Here is a 23,599-nt window from a genome sequence, read left to right on the forward strand (position 1 = left end):
GGTAGTTAATCGATTTTAATTTTGCAAATTGCAAATGAAAGCTACAGTACACTTCTATACGCAAAAAAATTCAACTTGCTATCTGCTTTATTTTCAGTCCTGTAACATTTCGAAAAAATGAATTTTTTTTGCGACAGCTGGATTGCAAAATTTATTTTGCAAAATCTATAGAACCGATCCTAATGAAATTTACAGTATTGTTTTACTGTATCATAGAGTTTTTCTGGGCAAAATATGAAGGTCCTAAGTGTAGCGTAAATGGTTGAAAAACGTAAAATGCGAATACTTGTTTTTGTATGCTTTTTCGCAATTATTGCTATTTTTTCAACAAGGGTGACAATTTTTTAAATTTTTAACCAATTTTATATTGTAGGAAATTTAATTACGCAACTTTTATGTCAGTACAACTTTTCTCGGAAATGAATACTTTCAAAGTTATAATCAAAAAACCAAGACCAAAATCGAATTCTTCCTTCATTTTTTGACATTTTAATTATTTAAACAATGTTCCGGACCTTTTTGAGAGGGAGGATAACTCAAATATTATTATTTGAGTTATTTTCAAGCAATTCCTGCAAAAAAATTTGAGTCACCTCTCAACGTCCAAATATACTAATATTTTTACAGATGCGCCCTGGTCTATAAGTCAATTATTATTGTTGAAGTTGTTACCTAACTTTATCTGCACAAATCCGAATGCCACCTCGCACATCCAAAAATAGACCTTTTTTCACAAATCCGCCCTGGTCTACGTCTGAACATGAATAACTGAATACAGAAAGTCTCATGAGAGAGGTAATAATAATAATAAAGTGTGGGCCCAAGGTCAATAATGAGTTAGGCTTTCAATTACTTTCCCATCCATCTTATTTTGTTGATTTTATCCCCAAATTATTATGTGTCGCCAAATCTGAAAAAAGCTTGAACGAAGAGATATTTGATGAAAAACGCCTACTTTGCAGAGCTTCCACAATCGTATTATTCGAACGGCATAAAGAAGTTGGAAAATTGCTTAAAAAGTTGTGTACAGCGTGTCTACTTAAGTTGGAAACATATGGGAAACTTTTTTGTTGTTCATTTTACGAAAAAAAATTAGTCTTTATAAAAAGTTCTGCATGCTCTAAAACCTAAGATTCAATCATCAGATATCAAATTTTGTCAATATTATACGAGGTATGTCAAAAAATATGAACTTCGTTCAAGAGTAAAGTACCTTTATTTCTCTCAATATCGAAAATTCTTTTTAAGAAAAGTTGTTTGGAAATAAAAACTAAGATCAAATATGCAATTACATGCTTCTAATTGGAAAAAAATATTTTCCAAATTTTTCTCAAATTTATTACTAACTTCGTTTTTGTTTATTTCACATACGATAACTCTTTTATTATTACTTTTACGAAAAAAAGTTATTCTTTATAAAAAGCTCTGTAAGTCCTAAGACCGAAGATGCAACCATCATATATCACATTTTATTAATTTTATACGAGGTATGTCCAAAAATATGAATTTCACTAAAGAATAAAGTACCTTTATTTTTCACAATATTGAAAACTGTTATTAAAAAAGTTATTTAGAATTAAAAACTATGTTTCAATATGCAACTACATCCTTCTAATTGAAATATTGTGAAATATAAAGGTACTATAATCTTGAGCGAATTTCATATTTTTTGACACACCTCGTATAAAATTAATAAAAGTTGATATATCATGGTTGTGTCTTAGATTTTAGACCATTCAAAGCTTTTTATGAAGAATAACTTTTTTTCGTAAAATGAATAATAAACGAATTATCATATTTGTAATATTTAAAAACGATGTTGGGTATCCATAAATTTGAGAATAATTTCTTTTTCAATTAGAAGCATGTAATTGCATATTTGATCTTGGTTTTTAATTCCAAACAACCTTTTATCATAAGAATTTTCGATATTGAGAGAAATAAATGTACTTTACCCTTGACCGAGATTCATATCTTTTGACATACCTCGTATAATATTGAGAAAATTTGATATCTGATCATTGAATCTTAGGTTTTGGAGCATGCAGAACTTTTTATAACGAATAACTTTTTTTCGTAAAATTAATAATAAAAAATTTTAACTATTTAGAATGGGAAATAAGCCACAATATTATTAAAAAATGATTTTTATTAACGTTTCGACGCCCAAATCGGGTGCCGTTGTCAAAATACAAAATACTATTAATATAAACAAAAATGTTGTTGCTTAGTAAAAAAATTCTTCTAATAATTTATTTAATTTGACTCATTTATATCGGCAATGCAGATACGTATGATACATTTTAAAGTAGAACACTTTAAAATGATATTGCCAATATTTATGAGTTGCGTTCCTGGGACGACTTTACTGAAAGATAGTTCATTCGATTACATGAAATCAACCTCAACTCAAGAATATCCGTCACAAAAAAATCATAGCATGTGATCTGTCTTTAAAAAGACAACCACATGCAACGGTGATATTAAAATTCTAGCGTTAGAGATCTCATAGTAAATCACGAGGGAAAACCAGGAAAAACCTCGTGATACTATCCCGACATCGTAAGTATTTGGTCTTACATTTAATTTACTCTCAAAATTAATACCAAATTCTGACTTTACTATAATTTTGTTTAAATTATAAATAATATCAATAATACATGGGTATATAAGTAATACTAAAATATAAAATATGTACTAACTCGACTATTGACTTACTAATTGTGGTATTTTCTTTCTATTGACTTCCTCTTTCAGTATGGGTATCCACATCCTACTGCATTCCACCGAGGAATTTGCGACACAATTGGTTTCGTTTAGCATAATTAGAGCCGCTTCTTTGATTTTTCTCTTTTTACTATCTGTTTCTTTCAGGACTATACTTGAATCTCTCCACTGAACTCTATGTTCATTATCCCATGCGTGTTGACATATTTGAGATCTATCAAATTCTCTATTTTTAATATAAGATTGATGTTCACTTATTCTAACGTTTAATGGTCTTGATGTTTCACCTATATAAAACTGTTCGCATTCACAAGGTATTTTATAAATACAATTCTTTGTCCTTTCTTGTTCATTGTTAGGTTTAGTTTTAGATAGAATAGATCTCAATGTGTTGGTTGTTTTGAATGTTGTTGAAATGTTGAATTTATTTCCTATTGTTTTAAGTTTCTCGGATAGTCCTTTTATGTATGGTATTGATATTTTCCTCGTATTATTTCTTGTGAATGTTGTAGGATCCCGTTCTATGTTGTTCTGTTCCATTCGATCCAATCTTGACAATTCCTTATTTATAAACGTTGATTTCATGTAATCGAATGAACTATCTTTCAGTAAAGTCGTCCCAGGAACGCAACTCATAAATATTGGCAATATCATTTTAAAGTCTTCTACTTTAAAATGTATCATATGTGTCTGCATTGCCGATATAAATGAGTCAAATTAAATAAATTATTAGAAGAATTTTTTTACTAAGCAACAACATTTTTGTTTATATTAATAGTATTTTGTATTTTGACAACGGCACCCGATTTGGGCGTCGAAACGTTAATAAAAATCATTTTTTAATAATATTGTGGCTTATTTCCCATTCTAAATAGTTAAAATTGTAAAAATGCCACAAGAAAATAGCTTCAGAACAACAATAATAAAAAAGTTTCCCATATGTTTCCAACTTAAGTAGACACGCTGTAGAGATAAAAGAGACTATATCGAATAGAATAAAAAAAATTCTGGAAAAACTCGTTTTTATTTAAAAAAAGGTTACTAGTATTTCTAGTTTTATTTACTTAGAAATAAAATGAATATCCCGCAAAAAACGAACTGATTTAAATTCATATCTACACTTATAGTGCAGTCAATAAAGGTGGATGTGAACTATTAGTCCGATTTCGGTGAACCTCCATCGATTTGCATGAAAATTGGTGAGTGGTTAGAGGATACCTCATGGTAGGTGGATTCCACCCCTTCTTGGTAGTGAAAATTGTTTTATCAAAAATAACCCCAGAAATCGATAGAGGGATAAATTTTAAGCAAAATTTGTTATATAAAGTTATCAAAATAAATTAATACTTTTTAAGTTACCAAAGGTCAAAGATTTTATTTTTTTGTGAACAAAATGCTTGCTTTCAAGCGGTTTTTCATAAATAACTCTTGCTTCATAGAAGTTATATATAAAATTGTGATACTATAAGTTTTTACAAAAAAGTTACCATTGCCAAAATTGAAGCTAATAAAAAACCAAATATCCGAGATCCTTACTTGAAAAAGGTTTAGTATAAATTAAAAAAATTATAGGTATTTGAATATATATTTTATTTTGGTGAGTACTCAAATCTAATTATTCATAGTTAAATAACGGGAAAACGATCCATTTTATAACATATACTTACTAAATACTTGTCAAAGTACTCAGGTTCAGAAATACCGATAAAATGAGCTCCAGAACAAGTTGATAGAAGAAAATTTTCCAGAAAGAAACTAGATAGAAGAAAAAATAAACAAACTATAAAAAATAAGGGCCCCGGTTACATGTTACGCAACTTCCCGAGTAGCTGATCTTGTACATCTTCAGCTATATCACCAATTCGATGGGCAATAGTCAACCAATCCGATAGAGGTATAGATTTCAATTTTTTGGGAAAATTACCTCCAAACATAGTTTCTACAATTTGAATTGCAGCTGGCAAAATAAGCTCTTCACTAATAGTGTGAGGCTTTTTAGATCTGGTTATTTGATATGAGACTTTATATGAGGCAAGTAAAGCTTTTAACACACAATTAACACGCCCACTAGAACTAGTCCATTGAAATGTTACATTTAGTGTGCATTTATTAGAGGAGTCAATTTTATTTTTTTAATGTGTAGGGGGGTTCAGTAGAAGCTTAAGTTCAAGTTTTTGGGGTTGAGGCCCTTGTCCCCCGGCCGCCATCTTGGAAAAAGTGGTGTAAAGGGCTTCCGCGCTGTATCTTGTAAACTAGCTACCCTACAGAAAATTTAATTTCACATAATATGAAGCAAATTAAATTTTCTACAATTTTATATTTATTACTTTTTATCGTAAAGTGACCAACAAAAAGTTATAAACAAAAATAAGAGATACTTTTGTAAGAGATTTCCTTTTGGAGGTTATAACTTTTTTACGTTCATTTCACAATAAAATAACATCATAGAGATTTTGTAGAGGATTTTCCAATAAACAATTTTCACTATAAAGTTGTTTAATTTTATTTATTATCTAGGTTTTACAGCGCTCCAAACTTGACCAGATTCTCGAATTCTCGTATAAAAATAATGCTTTTCTATCTATACAGGGTGTCCAGAAACTCTACCGACAAGCGAAGACAGGAAATTCCTCAGATAATTTTATGACAATTTAACCCAATTCACCTAGTCCGAAAATGCTTCCTAAGGGAGCTAGAGCTCTTTGAAGATGGCGCCATGTAATTAGTTTTTCTTAAATACCTCCAGAACGCTTCTATTTAGAAAAACGAAAATTGGTGCATATTTACTTTCCTGAAATGAATCGATTCCATCCATTGCGAATTTCTAGTACCGGTCATAGGCGTACGTTGTGGGTAGGGCAACGGTTATTTTATCGCATAACTTTTTTGTCTTCAACTTTTAAGCATTTTTGATACTGGATTATTAAATTGTGAGGTATTCTAGTACTAAAATGTACTCTTACTTTAAGTCGATAGGATCACCGTTTTCTAGAAAAATTGATTTGAAAGTTTTTAGTTTTGGGAATTTGAAAAAAAAGTTAAAAAAAATTAAAAAAAAGCCGATGTATTTTACCAACTTAAAGCAAGAGTAACTTTTAGTACTCGAATATCCCATAATTGAATAATCTAGTGTCAAAAATACTTAAAAATTAAAGACAATAAAGGTATGCTATAAAATAACTGTTGACCTACCCAAAACGGACGCCTATGACCGGTACTAGAAATTCGCCATTAATGAAATCGATTAATCTCTGGAATATAAATAAATGTACCAGTTTTCATCTTTCTAAATAGTTTTTTTTTGTATCTTTATTTTAATTCAAGGAACGAAAAATTTTTAAATCGATTTTTCTAGCAAACGGTATATCCTATCGACTTAAACTAAGAGTACCTTTTAGTACTAGAATAACTCATAATTAAATAATTCAGAGTCAAAAATGCTTAAAAATTAAAGGAAAAAAAGTTAGGCGATAAAATAACCGTTGCCCTACCCAAAACGAACGCCTATGAGTTGTACTAGAAATTCGCAATGGATGTAATCGATTCATTTCTGGAAAGTAAATACGTATACCAATTTTCGTTTTTCTAAATAGAAGCGTTCTGGAGGTATTTAAGAAAAACTAATTACATGACGCCATCTTCAAAGAGCTCTAGCTCCCTTAGGAAGCATTTTCGGACTAGGTGAATTGGGTTAAATTATCTTAAAATTATCTGAGGAATCTCCTGTCTTCGTTTGTCGGTAGAGTTTCTGGACATCCTGTATATTAGACGAGCGGCATTAACCGTTATGCCAACCACGAAAATCAAATTTAAGGCGAATGATCAATTTTAGTCTATTTTTATGTTTTCGAGGTCGCTGAATCCGAATATGAAGTTTATTTTTATCTAGACTTGGTGGAAAATGTTAAAAAAATAAATTTTATACAAAAATGCCAAAAATCAATTTTGATGATTTTTCAAATTTACCTCGCTGTATCTTTGGTCGCTGTAAATATTTCCTTTTAAAAATTTTACGGTGTCATCTTAAAAGTATGTAGATAACAATGAAATTTGTTCAAAATGTTTAAACACATTAAAATAGGAGTTGTTAATTTATTAACATTTTGTCTTCATATTTCGTTAGTTTCATATTTACTTAAAAAAGTCGAGTGACAAACTTTTTAGTTTATAATTTTAACCAACACAACAATAAAATATAGTTCATGAAGAAGTTTTTTGGAAAATTTTAAGTCAAAATATATAATAGGAAAAAAGTTATGTTACTTCATATACAAGCGGCACACCCCAAAAAAACGCTTATATCTCGAGATCCTGACCACGGTGTGGTGAATGGCTAATTTTTATCATACTTTATGATTTTGATATCAAAAATCGTTTTTTTGCTCTGCTTAAGAATTTTGCATTTTGCGGTTGCGTCATTCTTCTTCTGAAGCGGCGAATTTTTCCTCAAACAACTTCTTGGGCCTTTTCTAGGTATATGCTTAGACTTATAAGTTTTATAGTGGGAAGAAAGGTCAAAAACAGATTAATAATAGCATAGGAATGTTAAAATCATAATAAGTTGTATGAATAAAAAATATATATAGATAGAAAAGTAAGCCTAACTTTTGTTTTTATTGTATCCCTATGAGCATTCGAGAATCTGGTCAAGTTTGGAGCGCTGTAAAACCTATATAAATAAATAGAATTAAACAACTTTATAGTGGAAATTGTTCGTTGAGAAACCCTCTACAAAATTGCTATAATGATATTTTATTTTAAAATGAACTGAAAAAAAGTTATAACAACCAAAAGGAAACTTGTTAAAAAAAATTTACATATTTTTGGTTATATCTTTTTTGTTGGTCACTTGAAGATAAAAAGTAATAGAAACAAAATTGTGGAAAATTTAATTTGCTACATTTTACGTTTAATTATATTTTCTGTAGGGTTGGTAGTTTACGAGATATAGCGCGAAACCCCTTTGCACCCCATTTCCAAGATAGCGACCGGGGGACAAGGATGGCGACCCCAAAAACTTGAACTCAAGCTTCTACTGATCCCCCCTACACATTAAAGAAATAAAATTGACTCCTCTAAGAAATGCAAGGTACGGCCTAAAAAATGTAACATTTTAATGGACTAAACATACACGTCCACAATAAATTAATTTTAAGGATTCTGTATTATCATGCACTCATCGTTTCCGGCACGTAGCTTAGTCTCCGAAAAACCTAATTTTACAAAGAAGTGTCTGATACCATACGTTCCGGACCGTATGAATTGCTCATATTTAAAACCAATAAAATCAATATTTTTCGGAAACTAAACGCTACGTGCTGGAAACGATGAGTGCATAATAATATGTAGAATCCTTAACAGTTACAGAAGGACTTACTGAACTGACTCAACTAAAACTGGTCAGAACTGAGTTAGAAAGAGAGTCGATTGGTTCAGAATCGCTTCACAATGCCACATATCAATAAAACTTATTCGCGGTAATTTGGTAATTAAAGCAAGATTTTACTGTTTTTTGTCAAAATTACATTATTCAAGTACACATTATTATTGCATATATATTTTGTTATTGTACGAGGGGGCGCGGTGAAAATAATTATGGAAAATTGGGTCGCAAATGGTAAAAGGTTGAGAAACGCTGTTGTAGCTAATAAAAAAAACAAAGATATTCGCTTCAGAAAGACCTATGTAAAGCCAGTAACGAGTTATTGTTTTTTAAAGGATTGTTATTTTCTAAGAACCTCGAAATGGAGAACCTTCAATCTCAAATAACTCGAATGTGGTGCAATTTTTTGGGAAAACTCAAAGTTCATTAAAAAACCTTTCAAATGGGTTCTGATAAAAGTTTTTTGTCGTTAAAATAAAGTCGTTCTCTGCTCTTTCTGCTTAGTATCAATTATACATAAATAAAGTTAATTTCAAGTGGGAAGCTATTAAAAAAAAAGTAGGGGGCGACGTTGTTTTTGTCGTAAGTCAGTCAGTTCTTATGCAAAAAACTTTTGTCAGAGCTCATTTGAAAGGATTTTGAATGACCTTTAATAGATGTCTGTTAAGTTTTCCCAAAAAATTGCACCACATGTTATTTGAGATGGAAGGTTTTTCTTCGAAATACCGAAAGTTCGAGGTTCTTCGAAAATAACCATCTTTTAAAGAATAATAACTCGGTCGTTATTGGGTTTACATAGATCTTTCTAACGCGCATCTCTTTGTTTTTTAATTAGCTACAATTTTGTTCTTAATGATTTTTTCTATAAAGTTAAAATTTTTTAATTTATTCATGAAAAACGGTTATAAACATTGAATTTTTTTTTAATGAAAAATGCATAGTTTCAACCGCTAATAACTTTTATAGAAAATTTTATAGAACAAAATTTACTCAAAATTGGTCAATACAGGGTGTCCTGAAAAGATTGGTCATAAATTATAACACACATTCTGGAGTCAAAAATAGTTCAATTGAATCTAACTTACCTTAGTACAAATATGCTCATAAAAAAAGTTACAGCCCTTTGAAGTTACAAAATTAAAATCTATTTTTTTCAATATATCGAAAACTATTAGAGATTTTTGATTGAAAATGGACATGTATCATTTTTGTGGCAGGATCATCTTAAAAAAAATTATAGTGAGATTTGTCTATCCCATAATAATTTTATGTGGGTTTTGATCCCTTAAACCCCCCAAACTTTTGTATACGTTCCAATTAATTCATTATTGTGGTACCATTAGTTAAACAAAGTGTTTTTAAAACTTTTTTGCCTCCTAGTCTTTTTTGATAAGTCACTTTTTATCGAGATGTGGCTTTTTTTTCAAAATATACCTAAAAATATAAATTATAAATTGATTTTCAGATTACTAACAGGTCTCTATAATCGTACTTAACCATATACAAATAATATGTCGTGGATTCGATAAATATTCAAAATATCTCGATAAACACTGGCTTATCAAAAAAGTTCTAAGAAACAAAAATGTTTTAAAAACAGTGTGTTTCACTAATGGTGCCATACTAATGATTAAATTGGAACGTACACAAGAGTTTGGAGGGGGTTTAAGGGAACAAAACCCCTATAAATTTTTTACGGGGCACATAAATTTCACTTTAATTTGTATTTAAGATGCTGCTGTCATAAAAATGCCACATGTCCATTTTCAATGAAAAATCTCTAAGAGTTTTCGATATATGAAGAAAAAATTGATTTTCATTTTGTAACTTGAAGGGGCTGTAACTTTTCTTGTGTGCACTACTGTATAGGTAAGTAAGGTTCAATCAACCTATTTTTGACCCCAGAAGCTGTGGTATAATTTATTACCAATCTTTTCGGTACACCCTGTATATCGAGTTCCACAGTTATTTTGATTGAAACAGTTTTCATCTCCTAGATGGGGTTATTCTCATCCCCAGACCAGAAGCCCGATTCGGCATAGGGTAGATTTTAAAAAAGACGGTAAACTGGGCTTAAATCCAACTTTTCATTAAAATCGGTGTTGGTTCTCAAAATTCCCCGGTTTTACAGTTTTTTACCGCTGTTGACTGCTCTAATAGAGTCTTACCTGGAGATACTGTATTCTCTTAACATCATTTATTTCTCCCTTGTCAGAGAAACCATTTTCGGTAATGAAAATTTCTGGATCATCATACTTGTCCTTGACCCACTTTAGTACACGTCTAACTCCTATTGGCACAACCTAATAAACAAGTCATTAATATTAGATTTCGATAAATTCTGAAATTTAAACTTAGTAGGTAAAGTTTTGCAGAATATTAGAACTTGGAGAAGTTTGACTATGTAGGATTTAGTTACTTTTTTATTAAAATAGGAACTATTGTACATATAACAATGCAGTAATTTTTGACATTTTATAAGTACAGGAGTAAATCACTTATATGAAAAGAAGTTCTTAAATGTTTTCGACAATTTTGAAAGAGTAATTTTTTTTAAAGATATTAAGTCTGTATTAATAGGTCTTCTGACTAAAAACATTCAATTATTGTGAAACGCAACGACAAAAAATATTTTGGGAGAACAACGAAACGAAAAAATGTATTAATATAAATTTATGCATATAGTGTCAATAAAAATATGATTTAAATCTTAGATAGAAGCATAACCATCGAGTTATTTATTTAAATGTTGAATGGGTTGCATATGTGAGTTCATTTTAAATGAAGTAAAGAAACACAGACTTACTCACAATCATTTAATTAACTTCGACGACCGGTTTCGATCTCTACAATATACAGATCATCTTCAGGTCGGCCTTACAAGTGATTAAATGCTACAATTAAAGAAAGCCGGAGTTAGAACATTATCTAGTTGTATCAAAATGCTAATAGAAAGCCGAAATTTTGAAAGGTATGTAAATGTTGACATTTCAGAACAACAAACAAATGACAAACAGCTACCCATAAGCACGCACACGCTCACAGATGCATGCGGTTTAAGACTGTTTGTTAAATTAAATTAAATTTTAAATTTTTTTTTTCATTTTTATCTACTTACAACGGCATATAAGTAGATCAAAATTAAATTTTTTAAAAAAATTTAATTTAATTTAACAAACAGTCATAAACCGCATGCATCTGTGTGCGTGTGCGTGCTTATTGGTACCTGTTTACTCATATGTGTGGATAAATATGTATTTGTTTGTTGTTCTGAAATGTCAACATTTACATACTTTTCAAAATTTTGGCTTTCTATTATACTCTGGGCTAATTAGCAAAATACAAGGAATAGCTATTTGTATAACAAGGGAGGAAAGTGTAACTTTTCCTCCCGAGAATGAAGTTTACTGCCCGACGCGTAGCGGAGGGCAGTAATCATTCAAGGGAGGAAAAGGCACTTTACTCCCATGTTATACATATGGTTTTTCCACCTTCCTCAAATAACAAGTCATTTTGTCATTTTTTCTTAATTTATTTATGTAACTAACCAACAAAATTTATTAGAACTAAAACAACAAGTAGGTACAATATAACTGTCAGCTGTCAAATATAAGTCAAATTATGAATGTAAACATTGTTAAATCAAAATAACAATTTACTGTTTTTTACCATTCTGCAAAATACAGGATGTTTTGTAAATAAACGTTAAAATGTATAGATACTTCGTAATGTAAAATAGATATTATACAGGGCGTCAATAAGTTATATTTCATGAATGAAATATTATGACGTCACTTTTACTTTTCCTCCTTAGGGAGGAAAAATATTTTCCTCCCTAGGGAGGAAAAGTACAACTTTGCTCCCTACAATCAGGTCCGGAAAAGTATACTTTCGGTAGAGGTAGGTGGAAAAAGTTATTTACCAGCAATTTTATTGCTGGAATCGAATCTTATGATTCTATATATTAATAATATAGGTGTGCAAAGTCCGCAGATAGTGTGCTACTTTTTTTATAAACAAAATGGCGCCAGAAAATCGTGTTCTTTCAATTTTTGCTCTATAACTCCAAAGATTTTAACTTAACACAAAAACACCCAAATTAAAAATTCACCATAATTAAATTCTGCATAGAGACGTGTTTTTTCCGATTTACTTCGATGAAAATTTTCCCCGAAAAATGCGGGTTTTTCCAACAAAATCTTTAATTTTCAACTAGAATTTCAGATAAGTAATTGTTTATCCATAATTAAATTACTTGGTAATATAAAAGCTCTTTTCGTATAGATAATAATTCCAGAAGCCGATGAAAATCGATTGAACAGTTTAGCAACAATTTAATTGTTAATTAAAAATTTACCGTCGCTATAATAACCAAAATGATTATGATACATAAGAATGACTATGATTTTTGTATCAAAAGACACTGTACCTATGTAATATACTTTATAGAATTAAAATTGGACTATTTAAGCGGCCTCAGGAATATTTTAAAATTATAAACAATCTTTTAAGAAATATCCTGGAAAATATTCAATTAAATTAAATCATGAAAACGGTATTGGAATAAAAGCAGCAGGATGCATCTTTTAAAAGAAAAACGTTTAATTGTGATGAGTGGTTCCTCAGATACAACCGGTCAAAGTTGACCGGTATTTACGGCAAAGATATAAACAACAGGATCATAATTTTCGAACAATCACCTTTTTAGTTTTGTCCCCTTTCTCCACACCAATTTTCATATTTTTAAAATACTCATAACATATTTTATTATAATAAAACCATCGATATTACGAGTGAAAATTGCCAAAAATAGCAAAATTTTAATCAAAAATTAGGTTGGAGAAAATGTAATCTCAAAGTTCAAAATCAATTTTCTTCATTGCTGGTAAATAACTTTTCCCAAAAATGGCCTATTCTCCGATAATCTGCCCAGACTATTAGCATTTTGATACAACCAAACAATGTTCTAACTCTGGCTTTCTTTAATTGTAGCATTTAATCACTTATAACGCCGACCTGAAGATGATTTGTATATTGTAGAGATCGAAACAGGCCGTCGAAGTTAATTAAATGATTGTGAGTAAGTCTGTGTTTCTTTACTTCATTTATTTATTTAACTTTATTTCTAAACAGGAAGTAGGATTTTTAAGATAAGTGCCACCAAAAAAATCTTTACAAAGTGAATAAAACGCATAAATCAAAACTTTACAAATTAATACTTTAATTAATCATTTACTAATATTCTATGAAACTGTATGGGACAGACGTAAAAGTACACATATACGACGGAGATTCAAGGTGCATCTCCTTACATTATTAGCTGTGTAAGAAACAGAAGAGTAGACTGGAATGATCAAATAAGCCGAATAACAACAAATATAATAATAAGGACAACGAGAGACGGTTCTCCAATAGGAAGACGATCAGTGGGAAGACCACGAAAACGATGCAATGACAAAATTACTAGAGGCACATTGAAAAAAGGGTCTACCCCAAAATCCCGACAGCCAAAATCCCGGCAACCAAAATCCTGACGGCCAAAATACCGACACGAAAGAATCCCGACAGGCCAAACTCCCGACACGCCAGAATCCCGACTGGTTTGATAAGTTCCTTTTTAACGTATAATTACATTTACTTCTGGTTTTTTTTTATGGCCATAAGTATTTACATATTCTTTTTCCAAAGTCAGTTTGCCAAGTGTCGGCTTTTGAGATTCTTTGATGCCAGTGCCGACCATTGGCGTGGAAATTAAGAAAAAGGATCAGTTCATCACTCGCATATTTCAAGAAAAATCATATAATTTTTATTAATTTTTGCATAATTATATTCAGGAAAATCTCTCAATTTTTGGGCATAAATTGTTTAAACAAATTCAGAATATCACCTTTTGTGCTCCAAAAAATATTTTTTTAGGTTTTTGGGTGACTCTAAATAAGAAAGGTACTGTGTCATTTTTCTCAAAAGTTAATAGTTTTCGAGTTATAGGCGATTTAATATTTGAAAAATGCGAAAATACGTATTTTGGAGGCTTAAAACTCATATTAAAATTATTATCTTTGAGGTTGTCAAGAGCTTAAATTGAAGTTTAAATATTCATTTTGAAGATTCTGAACAGTAATCGGGTCTTACTTCGATTTAGACCGTTGTTTTTTAATTGTTAATTATGCGCGCCCATCCGATTTTTATGCCGTATACTATTTCAAAAATCTCTTATTTTGCTTTGTTCTGAAAAACATTTTTTTTTTGTTTATTTTTTGTGTCATTCTAAACAAAAAAGGTTTCTTGTAATTTTCTAAGATGTTAATAGTTTTCGAGTTGTAAGCGATTTAAAATCTGAAAAATGCAAAAATACGCATTTTCGAGGCTTGAAAACTCATATGTAAGTTATAGTTTTTGACGTTATCGTGTGCTTAAATTGAATTTTAAACATTCATTTTCAAGATTCTGAAGAGAAATCGGGTCTAACTTTAATTTAGACCGTTGTTTTTTAATTGTCAATTATGCGCGTCTATCCGATTTTTATGCGGTATACCATTTCAGAAATCTCTTATGAACTTCTCAGAACAATGAAAAGAAATATTTTGTGTTTAGAATGGCCTACAAAATCTAAAAAAAATGTTTTTTGAAATAGTATACCACATAAATTCGGATGGACGCGCATAATTAACATTTAAAGAACAACGGTCTAAATTGAAGTTAGACCCGATTACTATACAGAATCCTGAAAATTAATGTTTAAACTTCAATTTAAGCTCTTGACAACTTCAAAAATAGTAATTTAAATGTGAGTTTCTTAAGCCTCTAAAATGCGTATATTGGCATTTTTCAGATCGCACATAACTCGAAAACTATCAACTTTTGAGAAAAATGACAAGGTACCTGTCTTGTTTAGAATGACCAAAAAATTTAAAAAATTATATTTTGGAGCAAAAAAGGTAATGTTTTGTTTAAACAAATTCTGCACAAAAAATTAGATCGACGCCCTTCAGATTTGTTTAAGGGGATATTTTTGAACAGGAATTTGCAAATAAATCGAATTATAAATTTTTTCAGATTGGAACGTCCTCACAATATGGAATATCTACCTATTTTCTTTGTAGTAAACTAATAAGTTATAAACTATCTTATAAACATTGATAAACGTCCTTTGCAGCGGTATCAACCCTACCCAATATTTTATTTCGTCGCTTTCGTTTTAAGGAATGATATGTAACAGTTCTTAATTTAACAATTTTATAGATCGTCTTATACCCGATTTTTGTTAATTCCTGAATTCTCGAAACAATTGCATTATCAGTCATTCCAGTATATTCTTTTTTGAAACGAGTTCACATTGGACGTTCAAATCGTTGTTTTTTAATTCGATTAATTATTTATATAGTAGCAAAATATAACCTAACCTTCCAGTTACAACTCCGCCACTGTTGGATGGACAACGACAAAATTTGTTTGTAGAGACACAGGTGTTCCGCTGTGCTGTGTTGCCATCAACGATGGCCGAAATACGATGCCAATTTAACGTTAGGCAGAGTAGGGGAGAACTAACTAATAGTGTTCTTTTGTTGTTGAATTGAAACGAAATATAAATATAAGTAATGGATGTGACAATCACAGTTTGGTTTTTTATTACTTAAAATTTGATACTTTCAATGTTTAAACTTGTTTTAACATTAAAGCAAATTCTTAATATCTCGTTAAAATCAGCAACATGGCAACGTCAATTTAAAAGGGGCTTCTTAATTTTGTCCAGCCTACAGTGTTGCCGATAATCCAAAATTTCTTTAAAGTATAATATATACAAAGTAGCTTCAATTTATTAGTGAATGCCCATTGAAATTTTAAGTACCTAGTTAACTAATTTATATATTTTTTAAGAATATTTTCATATTATCTTTCTCACAGTGTCATTGAATAACAATTGAATATTAAAGTAGAGAAAACATTTTAAGAATACATAAACTTGGGAATTTTAGGAAATATATCTGACAACCTTAATTCTAAAGCCGGTCTCTTTGATATCAATATGACTGCAGATTATGTTGGAAAATTATTAGTGGATAAACTGTACCATTTAATATGAACTAATTTTCACTAGTAATACCACTAGAGGTCAAATTATTTCCGGAAATTTTTTTGAGATCATGAATATTTTGAAAATTTCCCGAGTCGCAGACGAGGGAAATTTTCTAAAAATATTCATGATCAAAAAAAAATTTCCGGATATTAATTTGACTTCGCGTGGTATTCGGTAAGAAAATTCCACACCAAATTTGCATTTGAAAATCCAAAGCTGCATGAACAGATTAATAGCGCGCCATAGCTTTGTCAGCAATTATTTAGGCTTTCAAATTCGTAATTTCTACTCATTGTAGTTGCATGGGAATACCATTTCAAGATAGAAAATAGTATATTCTTCAATTTTACATAAGTTTTAAGTAACTACAAGTGATAGAAAATGAATCAAAACTAAATTATGTAAACAAATAAAAACCAGTCTGTCAAAAATGTTCTGTTATTGTAAACGTCAAAAAATGTCCACTATAATTCGCTGTTGGGTACCCCACGAGCAAAAAATTTCCGATAAAATACCTCCGTTGCCATGGTGATCTGTCAAAATAACGTATTTTGATTGGTTCAAAATTACAGGTGTGGAATTTTCTAAATAAAATTTCTAACATGGGTATATGAATTAAATTATTTTTTTTGCCCATATACAGGGTGTTTCTAAATTCATGCGACAAACTTCAGGAGGTGATTTCTCGTATGAAATTAATATGGGTTCTTCCTATAACAAAATTTCCTCAGCCCAACCCTTAAGGGTGATATCACCCATAAAAGGTGGTAACTAAAATTGAGTTTTTATTATTATTTTTTTAAATATCAGTAAAGCTAGAAACTTGAAATTCTGTAATTTTCGTGCACTCGCAAAGGACTAACCACGTGTATTTTTTCAATATTCCTGTTGCATTATACGGGGGTGAAATTAGCAACCCTTACTTTATTTCATATCAAAACTTTTTTTCGAGACGAAGTTGTATGAAATAAAATTTAACTTAAAATCCTTGTTTTATTTAAAACTTTTTTTTATTCTTAAATTTTTTTCCCAAAACTAATAGCTGCAGAGAAAAAAATAAACATCATAATAGCTGCAGAGAAAAAAAATAAACATCATAATTTATAATTTTTTTAATAAATTGAGTGGAAAACAGTAAATATGTAAAATTGATACGATTCATAATAAATGCAGGAAATGACCACCTCTACCTTAATGTTTTTAATTACAAAGTTTTAGAATAGTAGGCTGCTGTCACTTCGACATTTACCGTGTTTACTTAATGTTTATTCAAATTTTAGTAGACTGATGTCAAACACTGTTGTTGGTAGTTACCAATCGAAGTTTACTTCTAAGTTTGTAGGTTGTTATTTTTGCATTATCTGTGTATTGTTTATTTTATAACATGTATACAAACGCTGAAATGGCCGACATGCATTTTGTGTATGGTATGGCAAATGGTAATTTTCGACAAGCTAGACGTCTTTATGCTGAAAAATATCCGCAACGAATAACGCCTCATCATTCCGTATTTGCACGTATTCACAACCGCTTATCCGAAACTGGAATGTTAAAAAGAAATTCAAACAGTACTGGTCGTTTCCGGACAGTTACAGAAATGTAATGGTAGAACAAGCAATTTTAGATGAAATTGATGTACACCCGGAAACAAGCACTAGAATAATTGCCAACACCTTAAATATCAGCCATTCATCTGTGTGGCGAGTTTTAAAAGAGCAGCAGTTATATCCTTACCACATCCAACGGGTTCAAGCTCTTTTACCTAGAGATTTTCCTCAACGAGCTAGATTTTGTGAATGGTTAACACACGAAATGCGACAAAATCCTCAATTTTTAAATAATGTATTGTTTACGGACGAGGCACATTTTTCAAGAGTAGCTATCATACATTTTCACAATAATCACGTATGGGCAGACGAGAATCCCCATGAGATTATAGAGCACCATTTTCAAAATTTTTTTTCAGTGAACGTATGGATTGGTATAGTAGGGGATAACTTAATTGGGCCACATTTTCTGGCTCAGCCATTAAATGGAATTTCTTACACCAGTTTTCTACAAAATGATCTCCCTGAACTACTTGAAGACATCGCACTGAATATCAGACAAAACATGTGGTTCATGCACGATGGTGCTCCAGTACACTTCTGTCGGACTGCTAGGCAACATTTAGATGTAACATATCCCAAAAGTTGGATTGGCCGAGGAGGGCCCCAACATTGGCCTTCTCGATCTCCAGAGTTAAATCCTTGTGATTTCTGTTTTTGGGGTTACCTTAAATCATTAGTCTACACGACACCCATAGTTGATATCAACGATTTGAAGAATCGTATTCAAATAGCGTGTGACAGCATAAGAAATACACCTCAAATCTTTGAACGTGTACGGCAATCCATGACACGTAGGCTACGTTCATGTATTTTGACTAGAGGTGGTCATTTCCAGCATTTATTATGAATCGTATTACATTTTACATATTTACTCTTTTCCACTCAATTTATTAAAAAAATTATAAATTATGATGTTTATTTGTTTTCTCTGCAGCTATTATGATGTTTATTTTTTTTATCTGCAGCTATTGGTTTTGGGAAAAAAATTTAAGAATAAAAAAAAGTTTTGAATAAAACAAGGATTTTAAGTTAAATTTTATTTCATACAACTTCGTCTCGAAAAAAAAGTTTTGATATGAAATAAAGTAAGGGTTGCTAATTTCACCCCTGTATAATGTAACAGGAATATTGAAAAAATACACGTGGTTAGTCCTTTGCGAGTGCATGAAAATTACAGAATTTTAAGTTTCTAGCTTTACTGAAATTAAAAAAAAAATAAAAACTCAATTTTAGTTGCCACCTTTTATGGGTGATATCACCCTTAAGGGTTGGGCTGAGGAAATTTTGTTATAGGAAGAACCCATATTAATTTCATACGAGCAATCACCTTCTGAAGTTTGTCGCATGAATTTAGAAACACCCTGTATATTCCAATAATATAATAATATGTATAATCAAATCCTGAATTCAAGTTTGCTTTAATATAGCTTTTATGTTATAAAATGAACTGTTTAATGATTATTTCTTTTAAAGTACATAATAATTAGTACCCGTACTTATTAGTAAGTAATAAATTTTCAATTTTAATACTCTATAATATGATTTGGTATTACATTTGAAAAGGAAACAATAAATATTCAAAATGTAGTGGTCGAAATTTTTACTTATGCGAGGATTGTTGCATGTCGGGATTTTGGCCTGTCGAGATTCTGGCGTGTCGGTGTTTTGGCCATCGGGATTTTGGCTGACGGGATTTTGGGCGCCACCAAAGAAAAACAGACAGAGTCATGTCTATACAAGAAGAAGAACAAGAAGAAGAACAAATTAATACTTTGTTATATCACCCCTGTAATCGATGACAATCTACATTCTCTTGGGGATGGATTGAGCAAGGTTCAAAAAATATAATTTGCCTGTCATGGTCACCCACAACCTCTTCAACTATTATTTCAGATCATTTGTGTTGCTCGGTCAACTCTCTTGAACCTTATATTTCATAACATTCCAGGCGTTCTCGATAGGATTCAGGGCAGGCGAGTTACCTGGCGATTCCAATACTTTGATATTGTGATCATTCAAGATCCTTGTGCCTCTCCTTCAAAGTGCCGACACAGAGATGTTTGGGTGTTAACCGTCCTCGTTACGTCTGTTTTATTGACTACAATAAAGCGTTTGATAATGTAAAACATGATCGACTCATGGAAATTCTAAAAACTAAAAACCTAGATGAAAGAGATTTAAGACTAATAACACACCTCTATTACAATCAGCGAGCAACAGTAAGAATTGAAAAAAAACATCTGCAGAAATAGAAATAAAGAGAGGGGTCAGGCAAGGCTGCATACTGTCACCTCTATTATTTAACGCTTATTCTGAAGAGGTAATGCGAGAAACTCTGGAAGATTAAACAGTCGGCATAAGAGTAAATGGAGTCTTAGTTAACAACATCAGATATGCAGATGATACAGTAATAATAGCCGATAGTTTACAAGACCTGCAAAGACTCATGAGTAAAATAGTAACGTGTAGTAGGGAGTACGGCCTCTCCCTCAATAGCAAAAAGACGAAGTTTATGAAAATTAGTAAAAACAACCATAATACTAACGAAATCTTGATAGTAGAGGGCCAGTAGATCGAAAGAGTAAAAAAGTAAACTTACCTAGGAACACTTATAACAGAAAATAATGACTACACTGCAGAAATCAAAGTCAGAATCGAAAAAGCACGTTCTAATTTTATGAAAATAAAAAGGTCCTATGTTGCAAAGATTTGTTCTTAAAATACGCCTAACAAAATGTTACGTATACAGTGTACTATACTATGGAGTGGAATCATGGACGTTAAATGTAGAGACAATGAGACGACTTAACGCCTTTGAAATGTGGACCTATAGAAGAATTATGAGGGTTTCCTGGGTAGATAGAGTTACGAACAATGAAGTACTGAGAAGAATAGGTAAAGAGAAGTAAGTTGAACTTACAGTTAAAGAAAGAAAACTACAGTATCTCGAAAATGTGATGCGGGGCGAGAAGTATGGCATCCTGCGACTCATAATGCAAGGAAAGATAGATGGCAGAAGAATCATCGGCACAAGACGAATTTCATGGCTGAAGAATCTGAGAGAGTGGTTTGAATGCAGCTCAAAACAACTATTGAGAGCTATTGCCTCAAAAATTAAAATAGCTACGATGATTGCCAACCTCCGTAGCGGAGATGGCACCTGAAGAAGAAGAAGATCCTTGTCACTGTCTTGGTCTTGTGAGCACTAACACCCTCGTGCATAAAAGTCACATTCGTGAATTTCCCAAAAGTTCAATAAATGTTGTTCTAGTCGTAGAACAATCATATAACTGCTTGACATCATTGTAACATTGTTAGGCAAGAGATATAACCCTCCTCTTCCTTTATTTTCACGAAATCCTCCCTAAGACATTATACTTTCGGGATGTTTGACGGTTTTAACTCTGAACTTTGGATCGTACATTGACGCGGTGCGTAGACGACCACAAAATTTGAATTCATCTTATTAATTTGAATGTTCTATAACACACTTAAGAGCATGAGAATACCAAAACCAAATACATTGAAAAACGTGAAGGATAAGAATGGAACCATACTCACAGAAGAGAATGAGATTATGGAGAGGTGGAGAGAATACTTTGAATAACTCTTGGAAGTGGAACAAGTAGAAGTAAATAAGTTAGAACAAAACAAAAATCAACACACCCCACAAGAGCAACAGGAACAGATAGAAAATATAACACAAAAATAATTAACAAATGCAATCAACAAAATCAAGCTGGGAAAAGCACCAGGACATGACGACATAACTGCAGAAATGGTCAAATATATGAATGAAGAAAGACAACAAGAATTATTAAACATCATGAACCAAGCTAAGAAAGAAAAGAAAGTACCACTAGGCTGGCAGATGGGCATTATAACACCATTATGTAAAAAAGGAGATAGCAAAGAATGCTCAAACTATAGAGGAATAACACTAGGAAGCACAGTAGGAAAACTTTATGCTAGTATACTAGAAAACAGGCTAAGAGAAAAACTAGAGAACACTTTTGAGGAGAGCCAGAGTGGTTTCAGAAAAGAAAGAGGGACGAATGATCAGATTTTCATAATCAGACAAATAATAGAAAAAGCTCTTAAAACAGAAAAAGAAATACACGCATGTTTCATAGATATGGAAAAAGCTTTCGACAGAATTAAAAGAGAAGATATTTGGAAAATACTAGAGAAGAGAAAAATTGAACAAGGTCTATTAGGATGCATCCAGAGTTTATATGAAAAAACGAAAAGCTACGTAAGGACAAGAAATGAAAAATCAAAAGTATTCGACAGCAACATGGGATTAAAACAGGGTTGTGTCCTGAGTCCACTACTCTTTAACCTAGTACTAGATGACGTAATAAAAAACTGCAAACTCAAATGGAGAAAATATAATGTAGGATATTGGAAGTTGAGAATGATACAAATGACAGAACTATGCTATGCAGACGACCTGGTGATCATTGGGGACTCAGAAAAACAATTACAAGAAAATATAAACATATTGTATGAAGAGCTAAAAATCAGAAACATGAAAATAAACAAAGAAAAATCAAAAACAATGAGTTCAAGCAACTTGAACAGGTAGACAGATATAAGTATTTGGGGGTAATTATAAGCCGGACTGGAAAATTAGAAGATGAGATAAATGAAAGAATTGGAAAGACTGGTAAGCTGTACAATAGTATTAAGAGTAACTTTTTAAAAAAGAAAGAAATACCTAAGAATATAAAAACCGAAATAGTAAAAAAGATTGTGAAACCCACTCTAACCTATGCCTGTGAATCTTGGGCATTAACAAAAAGGCAAAAGAATAGACTAATAAGCACAGAAATGAGATTTTTGAGAACAATAGAGGGAAAAACAAGGAATGATAAAATTAGAAATCAAACCTTTAGACAAAATCTGAAAATACACCCAGCTACAAAAACAATCGGACAACGACAACGTAGATGGCTCGGACATGTACTGAGAAGAGGAGAAGAAAAAATAGTAAGACAGATATATGAAGCGAGAGATATGGGAAGAAAGAAGAGAGGAAGACCAAGAAAGACGTGGACAGAAGAAGTGAGGGAAGCGGCCGACAAAAGAGGAACAAAATGGGAGGAAACAAAAGCATTGGCCATGGATAGAAGGAAATGGAAGAAAATGTGGAAGAAAACGACGGAGAACCTAACTCTGTAACAACTCACACCGAAAGATAGACGAGTTCTGGATTAAGTAAGTAAGTAAGTAATTTGAATGTATTTTCCTGTATGGGTGTATCGATTTGAAAACGTAGGGAAATCCTTGGAGATTCGTGTTCGTAATCGGTAATTCGATATTCATAGTCATAACATTATTTTTTGTAATCAGAAAAAGGCATTCACCCACCTTCAATGTCAAGAGTCAAGTGTGAAAAATAGATGATGTTTGCGTCTACTTCAACCAGATGACTTCTTGTGTAAATATTATGATTACAAATATCTTTTCAACGAAATATTATAATAAAACTTACTTGTTTCTGGCTGATGTGAGTTTGCACTTTCAGTTTGCTGCTGGATTTATAAAATAAAATTTGAATTGTGGTTTTGTTTGGAATAATTACTTGAGAATAATAATTATGAGTGGGATCCAAAATAATACCTAACCTAATCCTTATCACTGTAAAAACCTAATAACCGGTTTTTACTTTAATAAGAGAAATCCGGTGATAACCGGGACAAAAACAACCGGTAAAACCGGTTATTGCGAAGTAAAAAAACCGATTTTAGGTTAAAACCGGTAGGTTTTTCCCATCCCTAACTACATACACTACGCGCA

The 23,599-nt window shown here is 31.4% G+C and overlaps 1 protein-coding gene across 2 annotated transcripts in view; it reads right to left on the minus strand.

The window, feature by feature from the left end:
- The window catches only part of LOC126882802 (myrosinase 1-like), an 85,333-nt gene that overhangs the window by 39,480 nt on the left and 22,254 nt on the right, over positions 1-23,599 (minus strand). For both annotated transcript variants that reach the window (XM_050647867.1, XM_050647868.1), the window contains one exon: positions 10,279-10,413. In XM_050647867.1, the coding sequence (XP_050503824.1) occupies positions 10,279-10,413 (135 nt within the window). The remainder of the gene's footprint in view (positions 1-10,278; positions 10,414-23,599) is intronic.

This window comes from Diabrotica virgifera, chromosome 3 (assembly GCF_917563875.1).
Source record: "Diabrotica virgifera virgifera chromosome 3, PGI_DIABVI_V3a".
Taxonomy (NCBI): domain Eukaryota; kingdom Metazoa; phylum Arthropoda; class Insecta; order Coleoptera; family Chrysomelidae; genus Diabrotica; species Diabrotica virgifera.